Source organism: Pelophylax lessonae (genome assembly GCF_965119305.1).
Source record: "Pelophylax lessonae genome assembly, chromosome: 12".
Classification (NCBI taxonomy): Eukaryota; Metazoa; Chordata; class Amphibia; order Anura; family Ranidae; genus Pelophylax; species Pelophylax lessonae.
In genome coordinates this window covers 218,243,789-218,256,198 of record NC_138779.1, presented here as the reverse complement: position 1 = coordinate 218,256,198, position 12,410 = coordinate 218,243,789, and the positions used below count along the sequence as shown (strand labels likewise).

General features: G+C 48.8%; 1 protein-coding gene across 1 annotated transcript in view; it reads right to left on the bottom strand.

The window, feature by feature from the left end:
• Positions 1-1,217: 1,217 nt before the first annotated feature.
• LOC309568818 (phospholemman-like) overlaps positions 1,218-12,410 on the bottom strand; it is an 18,499-nt gene continuing 7,306 nt past the window's right edge. Inside the window, exons 3-6 of the mRNA XM_082274605.1 lie at positions 9,405-9,479; positions 7,031-7,067; positions 6,463-6,512; positions 1,218-1,291 (exon numbers count right to left, since the gene is read on the bottom strand). Coding sequence (XP_082130731.1) covers positions 1,269-1,291; positions 6,463-6,512; positions 7,031-7,067; positions 9,405-9,479 — 185 coding nt within the window. The 3' untranslated portion in view covers positions 1,218-1,268. The remainder of the gene's footprint in view (positions 1,292-6,462; positions 6,513-7,030; positions 7,068-9,404; positions 9,480-12,410) is intronic.

The window sequence follows — 12,410 nt, the reverse complement described above, 5'->3', positions numbered from 1 at the left end:
GCACCTACTGCTTCAATATGCTTTTTCAATGTGTTTTTGATGCCTTGGTGGTACTTGGGTGGTGCTTTGATGAAGCTTTGATGAAGCTTCAAGTGACCTTTGTCATAGACTTCTATGGAGGCTTCGAAGCACCACTAAAGCGACATGGGGTATAATTTTTGATGCAAAGCCAAAGCAATGGAAAAATAAGGTGTAAACAGGACTGTAAGCTAACAATTTTATTTAGTGAAAGGCTTTGACTGGCGTTCACAGAGCTTTAACAAAGCATGTCCGAAGCCCTATTTTGAAGCAAGTGTAAACTAGCCTTTACAGTAGCCCTGCAGCTTTTAAGAGGCTTTAATTCAGCTTTTAGCTTCGTTTTGTTTTGAAGGTATTGCAGGCATGAGATATCAACACACACACACACACAGGGCATCTGCCAAACGTCATTAAAGCTTCAAAAAAGCATCATCCAAGCACCATTGAAGCACCACTGAAGCACCATCAAAGCACCACTGAAGCACCATCACAGCACCACCGAAGCATCGCAGAAGCATCAAAAATGCATCACAAAAGCATGTTGAAGCGGTAGGAGCTTTACTGTGTATTGAAGTCGAAGCAAATGTAAATGAACCCTTACTCTCCAGTATCTACCAGAAACTGAAATGTTGGTTTTGGGTGGGAAGACCCCTTTTTAAGCTGCCTGGATTATGAAAAGTCTGTGTTGCCCCCACAGTAGCCAATCACATTCAGCCTGCCGGGTTCCAAGCGTGAAACGAGTTGCGTAAGGCGGTGGATGATTCTAATTTGGACCTCTGTAGTTTTGGTGGTGGAAGGCATTGAGTGAGGCACAGTAAACCCTTTGGGCCGGTGTTCTCCTTGTGCGTTGTGTTCTCTGGCGGTCTGGGGTCGCAGGACGGAGGTTCTCTATTCAGCAGGAAGTGTAGCAAATGGACAAGTGCAGCAAACATTAATTGGGTCCGGGGCCCCGGGAAGACCTCCGCTGTCAAGAGATAAAGATATAGAGAGGAGCAGAAGTCAGTCACCACCCACTGCTTTGTCTTCACACACAATGCATCTCCTTAAAGTGAAGGGTCATCTTTGTTAAAGGGATTGTAATGGCCAATGCAACTAAGCCAGCCACGGCCCGGAACTATCCGGCTGGTTCAAACATGAATGGGCCATCTAGTTAATTGAGAAACCTGGGAGCTATGTACTGGGAATGGAGGATTCTGATTGGAGACTAAATCAAAAAATACAAAGAATGTCTCACCTCTCCAACCCGAGAGCTATACTCTCCTGGTGGACAGACCTGAAAGATATGTTACATGGAAATCATCAGAACCTTACATGTAGCAAAAGTACAAAAATGGGTACATTGTGTATTCTTCTTTCCCTTACCCATCTGTGCCATGCTTTACCTTTCCCCTTGTATTTCTATTCCCCTGCCCAGTGCCAGGACAAGGCCATCCAGCGCCCAGGGCAAAGGTACCTAACCCCTTAGGGTTAGTGTTGGGGTCAGGGCACCCCTATCCCTGCAATAAACCATTGCGCCCAGGGCAGCCGCCGCCTCCTCCCCACCCCTTGTCCTGGCCCTGCCTCTGTCCTTGCCATTCCCCTTTCTCTTTTCTATTGCCTATGCCCTTACACTTTTCGCTTTATCCTACCCTCTGTTTCTTGATTTTCTTCTCATTTCCCAGACTACATTCCTTCATTCTAACCTCTCCCTTACTCCTTGCCTTTTCCTTTCCACTTGCACTTTAGGCTGCTGTTTCTTCTTGCCTTTTCTTGTCCCTCGACCTTTCTAGTTCCTTTTACACAATTCCTTTCCCTTCATCTTTCGCCTGTTTTTTTTCTTACTTGGCTTTCTTCTTTTTACATCCCATTACCCTTACATTCCCTATGACTCTTGCCTTTCCTTTTTCCTTTGTACTCACCCCTGACTTTTTTCTTTCCTTTACCTTACCCCTTGCCCTTTTTCTTTTTTTTTCTTTGCTTTTCTTCCCTTACTTGTCTGTTTTCTGCCTGTCTTTTCCCTTACCTCTTTTCCTTAAGCCTTACCATTTGTCCCTTTTTTTTTTTAATACCTTGCTTTTCTATTTCCCCTCCCATGTTTCTTTCCCTTACCCTTTGCTCTTTCTCCTCCCTTTGCACTTATTATACCCTTTGCCCTTTTCTTTTCTCTAGACCTTGTTTTTACTTTTTGTCCTCTTTTATTCCTTGCCTCTCCATTCTCCCTTTCATGATCCTTTCCTTTACTCATTTAACTATATCCTTTCCCTCTCGTTATCTTTTTCCTCACCCCTCTCATTATCCTTTCCCTTACCCCTCTCATTATCCTTTCCCTTTCCCCTCTTGTTATCCTTTTCTTTACCCCTCATTATTTTCCTTACCCCTCTCCTTATCCTTTTCCTTACCCCTCTTGTTATCTTTTGCCTTACCCCTCTTGTTATCTTTTTCCTTACCCCTCTTGTTATCCTTGCCCTTACCCCTCTTGTTATCCTTTCCCTTACCCCTCTTGTTATCCTTTCCCTTACCCCTCTTGTTATCCTTTTTCCTTATCCCTCTCATTATCCTTTCCCTTACCAATCTCGTTCTCCTTTCCCTTACCCCTCTCGTTTTCCCTTCCCTTACCCCTCTCGTTTTCCTTTCCCTTACCCCTCTCGTTTTCCTTTCCCTTACCCCTCTCGTTTTCCTTTCCCTTACCCCTCCCGTTCTCCATTCCCTTACCCCTCCCGTTCTCCTTTCCCTTACCCCTCTCGTTCTCCTTATCCCTTACCTCTCTCGTTCTCCTTTCCCTTACCTCTCTCGTTCTCCTTTCCCTTACCTCTCTCGTTCTCCTTTCCCTTCTCGTTCTCCTTTCCCTTCTCGTTCTCCTTTCCCTTCTCGTTCTCCTTTCCCTTCTCGTTCTCCTTTCCCTTCTCGTTCTCCTTTCCCTTACCCTTCTCCTTTCCCTTCTCGTTCTCCTTTCCCTTACCCTTCTCCTTTCCCTTACCCCTCTTTTTCTTTCCCTTACCCCTTTCATTATCCAGATATAAGGAGACCACATTTACAAACTGCTATTCAGGGACACGCCCCCCCGAAAAGCAAACAGTGGTACCAGTTTAGACAGGTGGTATGTGCACCTGCTTTAATTAAGTCACTTAGTAGCAGCAGCATGCTTGGTACATCACAGGGGTCCCCTTAGTCTGGCTGTAAAGTGGCGCATCTGTAGCATGCGTAGAAAATGCTGCAGCAAAAAATTACAAAGAAAAAGAGTAACTTCACATATAAATTGACGTCACCCAGGTCTGGTATGGTTTTTAAGGTAATACCCCACGCCAAAATAATTTAAAAAAATAAAATTGGTGTAGGGTCCCCCCCAAATACCATATCAGACCCTTATCCGATAAAGCAGCCTGGCAGGTCAGGAAAGGGGAGGGGGAACGAATGATCGCTCCCCTTCCGAACCCATACCAGGCCACATCCCGGCAACATGGGGGGTGCTTTGGGGCAGGGGGGGTTCTGCCGCCCTCCACCTCAAAGCACCTTGTCCCAATGTTGATGGGGACAAGGCTCTCTTCCCCACAACCCTGGGCTGTGGTTGTGGGGGTCTGGGGGCAGGGGGCTTATGGGAATCTGGAAGACCCCTTTAAAAAGGGGGGCCCCTAGGTCCTGGCCCCCCTCCCTATGTGAATGAGTATGGGGTACATAGTACCCCTACCCATTCACCAAAAAAAGTGTCAAAAAGTAATAAAAACACAGACGGTTTTGGATGATTCCTTTGTTAAAAAAAGTGTCCCCCCCGAAGTAAATCCATCATCAATCACGCACACGCCTCACCGAAAAAGAAAAGAAAAAGAAAATAAATCGCTCCCCCATCCATGAAGGCTGGCCGCCTACTGTAGGCTCGGCTGTTTGACAGTTCTTATATAGGCAAGGGGTGGAGCTACCGGGTGACAGCGCCCACTTGTGACCTCATGAACCAGTATGCACCGGTACGTGATGTCACAAGTGGGCGGTGCCACCAGGTGATGACACCAGGTGGCCCCACCCCTTTACCTATATAAAAACTGTCAAATAGAAAGACTGCAGTAGACTTCATAGATGGTGGGAGATTTTTTTTTTTTGTTTTTTTCGGGTTGGTGGTGCGGCAGGCAGCCTGATTGACGGTGGATTTACATTGGGGGACGCGTTTTTGTCAAAAAACTGTCTGTTCTACTGTCTATGTAACCTGTACTCATTTACCAGGGGGGGGGGTGGGATCTGGGGGTCCAGATTTCATTAGGCCCCTTACCTGCAGACCCCCACAACCACTGGCCAGGGTTGTGGGAATAAGGTCCCTGTCCCCATCAACATGGCCATTGACAGCTGATGAATCATTGGTTTGTTAAGGAGGCCACGGCCGGCTTCACTGCCCAGCTCCTTAACAACCAGCTTTTACTGCACCCTGATTCGGCAAAGCTTTGCGGAATCAGGGTGCAGAATGCACTGTGCAAGGCGGCTGTGCCAGTTTCATCCCTGGACACCTGTATTGTCCCAGAATGCAGATACCTGGGACAGACCTCCAAATGTGGGACTGTCCCGGGCAATCCGGGACACATGTCACCCTATCCATGTAGGGTTCCCTTGCCCTTTCCTCTTATTTTACCCTTTGCCCTTTTCCTTTCCCTTTCCCTTTACTCTTTGTCCTTCTCTTTTTATTCATTTTCTTATCTAATTCCTTCTCTTTTTCAGCATGCAGTATTTACTATATCTCTACAATGTAATCATTACATGTATTCCTAGGTGTACTTCTCTTCTTTCTGTAAATGGAAGTACTCTGCATTGTGTTTGCCTCTGAATAGAACCGTAAATCTATTGTTATTGCCTATCCTCTGATAATTAGAGAGATAATGCAAGACAAGAAAGGGAGACGCCTCTAAGTGCAGCATGTACTACATTTATTGGCACACGGAGAATAGAAAACCTACAGGATAAACGAATAACCAGGCATGTAACATCACTTGGGGTCCATTCCTGACCCTGTGGCTCCATCTTCCTTGGCAGCAGGGGGAGGTGAAGGAGTGGGGGAGCCCCGCTGACATTGGGGCAGCTCTTCTGTAAGGTAGAAGTGACTCCAACTGATAAGGCAAGAATGGGAGAAGGCGCCTTCCAAGTGCAGCATGTACTACCTTTATTGGCACACAGAGAATAGAAAACTTACAGCATGAATGAATAACCAGGCATGTAACAACATCACTCAGGCTCCATTCCTGACCCTGTGGCACCATTTTCCTCGGCCGCCCAGCAGCAAGGGGAGGTGGCGGAGTTGGGGGAGCCCAGCTAGCGACAGTACTTCTGTCCGAGGCCGCAGTGGAACACACGCCTCGCCCGTGAACCACGCGGGGCGTAGTAATGTCAGGGGGCGGTAATGCATTTCAGAGCATGTGCAATAGTGCTCCTTCGTCAGACCCTGGGTCTATTGCGCATGCTCCCAAATGCGTTGCCGCCCCCTGACGTCGCTACGTCCTGTGTGGTCCACACAGGGGCAGACTGGCAACGTTTGGCTCAGGAGCAAGTACAAACCAGAAGCCCATGGTGCAGCGACTCGGCCCCCCCTCCCAGTATCCCTCACCCCCCCTCCCACTCCCCCAATCCTCCTACTGAGCCCCATTCCAAGCTGAAGCCCCTGCCTCAGATACTCTCTACTTATCGGCTGAAACCGGGTTCCTGACCTGGCCAGCAGGGGAAGGTTGGGGAGAGCTGGAACAGCTCGGTTGGTGCTGGCTGGGGCAGAAGTCTCCAGTGGGGCATGGAACCGGCCTTTGCTCAGACACAGTTTACACCATCTATGGGGGGGGGGGGGGGCTGCGCATTGTCCTTGTCCTTATCAGTAAGTCAGCGGCAGGGGCTTTTTACTTCTCTTTACCAGGAATCCCTTTAGGCATGTCTGTGGCAGAAGTGGTGCAGACTTTTTACGGGGCATCAGAGTGGCCCAAAGGGCAATTTCCCCCCTGCCTCCTGGCCCAGTCCTCCCCTGGGTCCACGGGCGAGGCATGCATTGCACCACAGCCTCGGATGGAAGTACTGTACCTAGATGGCTCCCCCACTCTACCACTTCCCCTTGCTGCTGGACGGCCAAGGAAGACAGGGCCACAGGGTCAGGAACGGACCCCGAGTGATGTTGTTGCATGCCTTCTTTCTTTCTTGACTTGTCAGTTGGAGTCACTTACCTTCCAGAAGAGCTGCCCCAGTGTCAGCATGGTACCCCCTGCAAGCCCATCAACCCCCCCTTCTCTTTAATCATTAAGGATTGATATCCCTAATAGTAGTGCCCCATGTTCCATGTACTTGTATTAGAGATATAATCTGTACATTAACCTATATATAGACCCTTTATAGGCTCACTATGGCTCACACAGTGGCAGTAGAGTAGTATCTAGTATGTAATACATAAACCTTTTTCTATAGGCTCACACGGTTCAAATATTGTACAGGCAGCCCCGCCCTGCTTATACATACGTCTGATGGAGGCACGGAGAGTTCCCTCCTCTTCAATGGGCTCCCCAGTTCTAAGAGAGGAAAGAAAGATTATTATATGGTTTGCGGTTCGAATTTCTGAAATTCAATTTAAACTGTACAGCAGAGCTGCAAATTCTATACATGTGCAATGTTTTCTCTGCAGCCATGTCTGACTAGGAACAGAGTCCATGACTGACAGAACTGAGCACCAATGAATGAAAGGGGCGGGGCCAGGGACAGTCAGTCTGGGAAGGAAAGAGTTAGATGACGCTGGATGTCCTCCAGCCAGGAAATGACATTGGGCACTATATGACATGTTGCAGCTTCTAATGCACATTATGAGAAGCTCACAGTGTGCAATGAAATCAGAAAAAGCCGTTTCAGTTCAGCAGAGGAGCCGCTACAACTGTGCAAGACTGGAGGGGAGGCCGGAGGTCAGATTTAACTTCTTCTGAGCGTGCGCCAACAATATGGATGTGTGACTCTATAAATAAATATTTGGATGGCAGCGCTCCAGAGCAAATGGAAAATAAAATGCAGAGGGCGGAGTAATGGACGATCCCGTTACCTTTGATGCTGGTTGAATTTGCAGCGACATTTCCGGCCTGGAACAGAAAGGCAAAAAGCCGTGTGAGACGAGGATGAGGATTGGACGGTGGAGACAGAAGAGATCATCAGGAGATACAATGTATTCTCAAGACTGAGAGGGGTTCAAATTATAGGGAATTCTCTCCCCCCCCCTTTCTCTCTCTCTCTCTCCCCCCCTTTCTCTCTCTCTCTCTCCCCCCCCCCTTTCTCTCTCTCTCTCCCCCCCCCCCCTTTCTCTCTCTCTCTCTCTCTCTCTCCCCCCCCCCTTTCTCTCTCTCTCTCTCTCTCTCTCCCCCCCTTTCTCTCTCTCTCTCTCTCTCTCTCTCTCTCTCCCCCCCCTTTCTCTCTCTCTCTCTCTCTCTCTCTCCCCCCCTTTCTCTCTCTCTCTCTCTCTCCTCTCTCCCCCCCCTTTCTCTCTCTCTCTCTCCCCCCTCTCTCTTCTCTCTCCTCTCTCTCTCTCCCCCTTCTCTCTCTCTCTCCCCCCTTCTCTCTCTCTCTCCCCCCTTCTCTCTCTCTCCTCTCTCCCCCCTTCTCTCTCTCTCTCTCTCCCCCCCTTTCCCCCTCTCTCTCTCTCTCCCCCCTTTCTCCCCCCCTCTCTCCCCCCCCATTCTCTCTCCCCCCCCATTCTCTCTCCCCCTTTCTCTCTCTCTCTCTCTCTCTCTCTCTCTCTCTCTCTCTCTCTCTCTCTCTCTCTCTCTCTTTCTCTCTTTCTCTCTCCTCTCTCTCTCCCCCCTCTCTCTCCTCTTCCGCCTTTCTCTCTCTGTCTCTCCCGCCCTTTCTCTCGTCCCCTCTCTCTCTCCCCCCTCTCTCCCTCTCTCCCCCCTCTCTCTGTCCCCTCCCTCTCTCCGCCCCCCTCTCCCCCTCTCTCTGTCCCCTCCCTCTCTCTCCCCCCTCTCTCTGTCCCCTCTCTCTGTCCCCTCCCTCTCTCTCCTCCCCCCTCTCTACCCTCTCTTTCTCCCCCCCCCTCTCTCTCTCCCCCCTCTCTCTCCCCCCCCTCTCTCTCTCTCTATCTTCCCCCCCTCTCTCTTTGATTGTTGTTTGAGAAAAGGTTAACCCCTTTTCGCTGGTCCCTTTAAGAAATTCTGAAGGGGCAAGGTAGATTGCTCGATCATGTGACCACTGTTATTGATTTATTGATTGACTCTCTTTCTCTCCCCCATCTGTCTCTCTCCCCCCCCTCTTCTATTCTTCCCCCCCCTCTGTCTCTTTTTGGATATAGACTGTAAAGTATTGGGACGCCTGCCTTTACACACACATGAACTTTAATGGCATCCCAGTCTTAGTCCGTAGGGTTCAATATTGAGTTGGCCCACCCTTTACAGCTATAACAGCTTCAACTCTTCTGGGAAGGCCGTCCACAAGGTTTAGGAGTGTCTATGGGAATGTTTCACCATTATTCCGCACATTTGTGAGTTCAGGCACTGATGTTGTAGAGAAGGCCTGGCTCGCAGTCTCCCAAAGGTGTCTGCTCACTCATCCATGTCTTTATGGAACTTACTTTGTGCACTGGTCCAAATCATTTGGTGGGGGGGGGGGGGGATTATGGTGTGGGGGTGTTTTTCAGGGGTTGGGCTTGGCCCCTTAGTTCCAGTGAAGGGAACTCTTAAGGTGTCAGCATACCAATACATTTTGGACAATTTCATGCTCCCAACTTTGTGGGGAGGAGTTTGGGGATGGCCCCTTCCTGTTCCAACATGACTGCTCACCAGTGCACAAAGCAAGGTCCATAAAGAAATGGATGAGCGAGTTTGGAGTGGAGGAACCTGACTGGCCTGCACAGAGTCCTGACCTCAACCCGATAGAACACCTTTGGGATGAATTAGAGCGGAGACTGCGAGCCAGGCCTTCTCTCCAACATCAGTGCCTGACCTCACAAATGCGCTTCTGGAAGAATGGTCAAACATTCCCATAGACACACTCCTAAACCTTGTGGACAGCCTTCCCAGAAGAGTTGAAGCTGTTATAGCTGCAAAGGGTGGGCCAACTCAATATTGAACCCTACGGACCAAAACATTGACATTTTCCAAGAACCTCCCAATGAATACATTGTTTTTGGGACTTGTGACAATTTTGTGGCGCTTAAATCTTCTTTTTTTTTTTGCTTGAAGCAATAAAAACCTGAAAGGGGTTCCAACCCCCCTCCCTCTCCCCCCCCCCCCCCACTCCACCCCCAGCTGGACGAAGATCTGAGTTTGAACTTTTCTGAAAGTCCAGTCGCTTTTCTCTCTGGCTGTGTCAGCGGAGAATTGCGGCAGAAGTTTCCCGGAAGGCGGGACAGAGGGCAGCTAAGAATATCTGGCGCTGTCAGCGGTGACGGGCGCCGTGTCCCCTCCGGGTGACAACGTGTCACTCACTCAGGATGATGAGAATTCCCATGATGAAGAGAACTCCGGCAACCACCAAACCACCGATCCTCAGCGTCGTGTAATCTGCGAGGAGAAGAGACCTTCATTATCATTGGAAAGGAATACACAGAACTGAGAATTACTAACCGCTACATTGTACCAGGACTGTCTGTATACAATGTATCCGGTGTACTGACCGCTCCTTGTATACAATGTATCCGGTGTACTGACCGCTCCTTGTATACAATGTATCCGGTGTACTGACCGCTCCTTGTATACAATGTATCCTGTGTACTGACCGCTCCCTGTATACAATGTATCCAGTGTACTGACCGCTCCCCGTATACAATGTATCCGGTGTACTGACCGCTCCTTGTATACAATGTATCCGGTGTACTGACCGCTCCTTGTATACAATGTATCCGGTGTACTGACAGCTCCCCGTATACAATGTATCCAGTGTACTGACCGCTCCCTGTATACAATGTATCCTGTGTACTGACTGCTCTCTGTATACAATGTATCTCGTGTACTGACCGCTCCCTGTATACAATGTATCCCCTGTACTGACCGCTCCCCGTATACAATGTATCCAGTGTACTGACCGCTCCCTGTATACAATGTATCCTGTGTACTGACCGCTCCCTGTATACAATGTATCCCGTGTACTGACCGCTCCCTGTATACAATGTATCCCGTGTACTGACCGCTCCCTGTATACAATGTATCCCGTGTACTGACCGCTCCCCGTATACAATGTATCCCGTGTACTGACCGCTCCCTGTATACAATGTATCCGTGTACTGACAGCTCCCCGTATACAATGTATCCAGTGTACTGATCGCTCCCTGTATACAATGTATCCCGTGTACTGACCGCTCCCTGTATACAATGTATCCCGTGTACTGACCGCTCCCTGTATACAATGTATCCTGTGTACTGACCGCTTCCTGTATACAATGTATCCCGTGTACTGACCGCTCCCTGTATACAATGTATCCCGTGTACTGACAGCTCCCCGTATACAATGTATCCAGTGTACTGACCGCTCCCTGTATACAATGTATCCCGTGTACTGACTGCTCCCTGTATACAATGTATCCCGTGTACTGACTGCTCCCTGTATACAATGTATCCCGTGTACTGACCGCTCCCTGTATACAATGTATACGGTGTACTGACCGCTCCCTGTATACAATGCACCTGGTGTACTGACCGCTCCCTGTACACGGAATACATTGTATACATGGAGCGGTCAGTACACGGGATACAAAGTATACAGAGAGCGGTCAGTACACGGGATACAAAGTATACAGAGAGCGGTCAGTACACGGGATACAAAGTATACAGGGAGCGGTCAGTACAGGGGATACATTGTATACAGGGAGCGGTCAGTACACGGGATACATTGTATACAGGGAGCAGTCAGTACACGGGATACATTGTATACGGGGAGCGTTCAGTACACGGGATACATTGTATACAGGGAGCGGTCAGTACACGGGATACATTGTATACGGGGAGTGGTCAGTACACGGGAAACATTGTATACGGGGAGCGGTCAGTACACGGGATACATTGTATACGGGGAGCGTTCAGTACACGGGATACATTGTATACGGGGAGCTGTCAGTACACGGGAAACATTGTATACGGGGAGCGTTCAGTACACGGGATACATTGTATACAGGGAGCGGTCAGTACACGGGATACATTGTATACAGGGAGCGGTCAGTACACGGGAAACATTGTATACGGGGATCGGTCAGTACACGGGATACATTGTATACGGGGAGCGGTCAGTACACGGGATACATTGTATACGGGGAGCGGTCAGTACACGGGATACATTGTATACGGGGAGCGGTCAGTACACGGGATACATTGTATACGGGGAGCTGTCAGTACACGGGATACATTGTATACGGGGAGCTGTCAGTACACGGGATACATTGTATACGGGGAGCTGTCAGTACACGGGATACATTGTATACGGGGAGCTGTCAGTACACGGGATACATTGTATACGGGGAGCTGTCAGTACACGAGATACATTGTATACGGGGAGCGGTCAGTACACGGGATACATTGTATACGGGGAGCGGTCAGTACACGGGATACATTGTATACAGGGAGCTGTCAGTACACGAGATACATTGTATACGGGAGCGGTCAGTACATGGGATACATTGTATACGGGGAGCAGTCAGTACAGGGAATACATTGTATACGGGGAGCGGTTAGTACAGGGAATACATTGTATACGGGGAGTGGTTAGTACAGGGGATACATTTGTATACAGGGAACGGTCAGTACACGGGATACATTGTATACAGAGAGCGGTCAGTACACCGGATACATTGTTTACATGGTTTGTTTGGTAAACCTTTAGAAGGTTGCTCAGAGACTATATAGTCCAGGTCAGTATATAGAACTCCATTGTAATGGGGATTGTACAACCCAGTTGTATCATGTGGCCGATGTAAAGCTGGATACACATTATACAATTTACTTTAGATTATTTTTCCTTTAAATTTACCAAAACCATATAATATGAGGTCACACCTAAACACTTCCAATTTGTATGCAATCAGACCGGCCCTCGCACTACATCGTTGAATGTAAATCTAAAGGAAATCGAACAACAAAAGTTGTACAGTGTGTGTCCAGTTGAAGGGAGATTGTACAATCTCTTTTGCGATTGCCACATAGTTTACAATCTGATTGTATGCACAGGACCAATACTTTGTACAATCAGGTTGTAACCAATATTGGCATCTAAGTGAGTTTATACAAGCAGATTGTGTGATCAGTATAAATTATAAATCAGATTGTAACAAGCGTGGCCTTCCTAAGAGTTAACCAATCAGGTTTTGGTTGAGCCTTCGCTCGGTTGGGCCTCGGCAGAGCTCGCCGCTCTCTCGGCCCCATCTGCGTGTGAATGATTATCGCTGCAGAGCGCTCGCAGTCTAAGACTTTTATAGGTCGAGCCGCTGGCAAGGGTTTCTCTGGAAA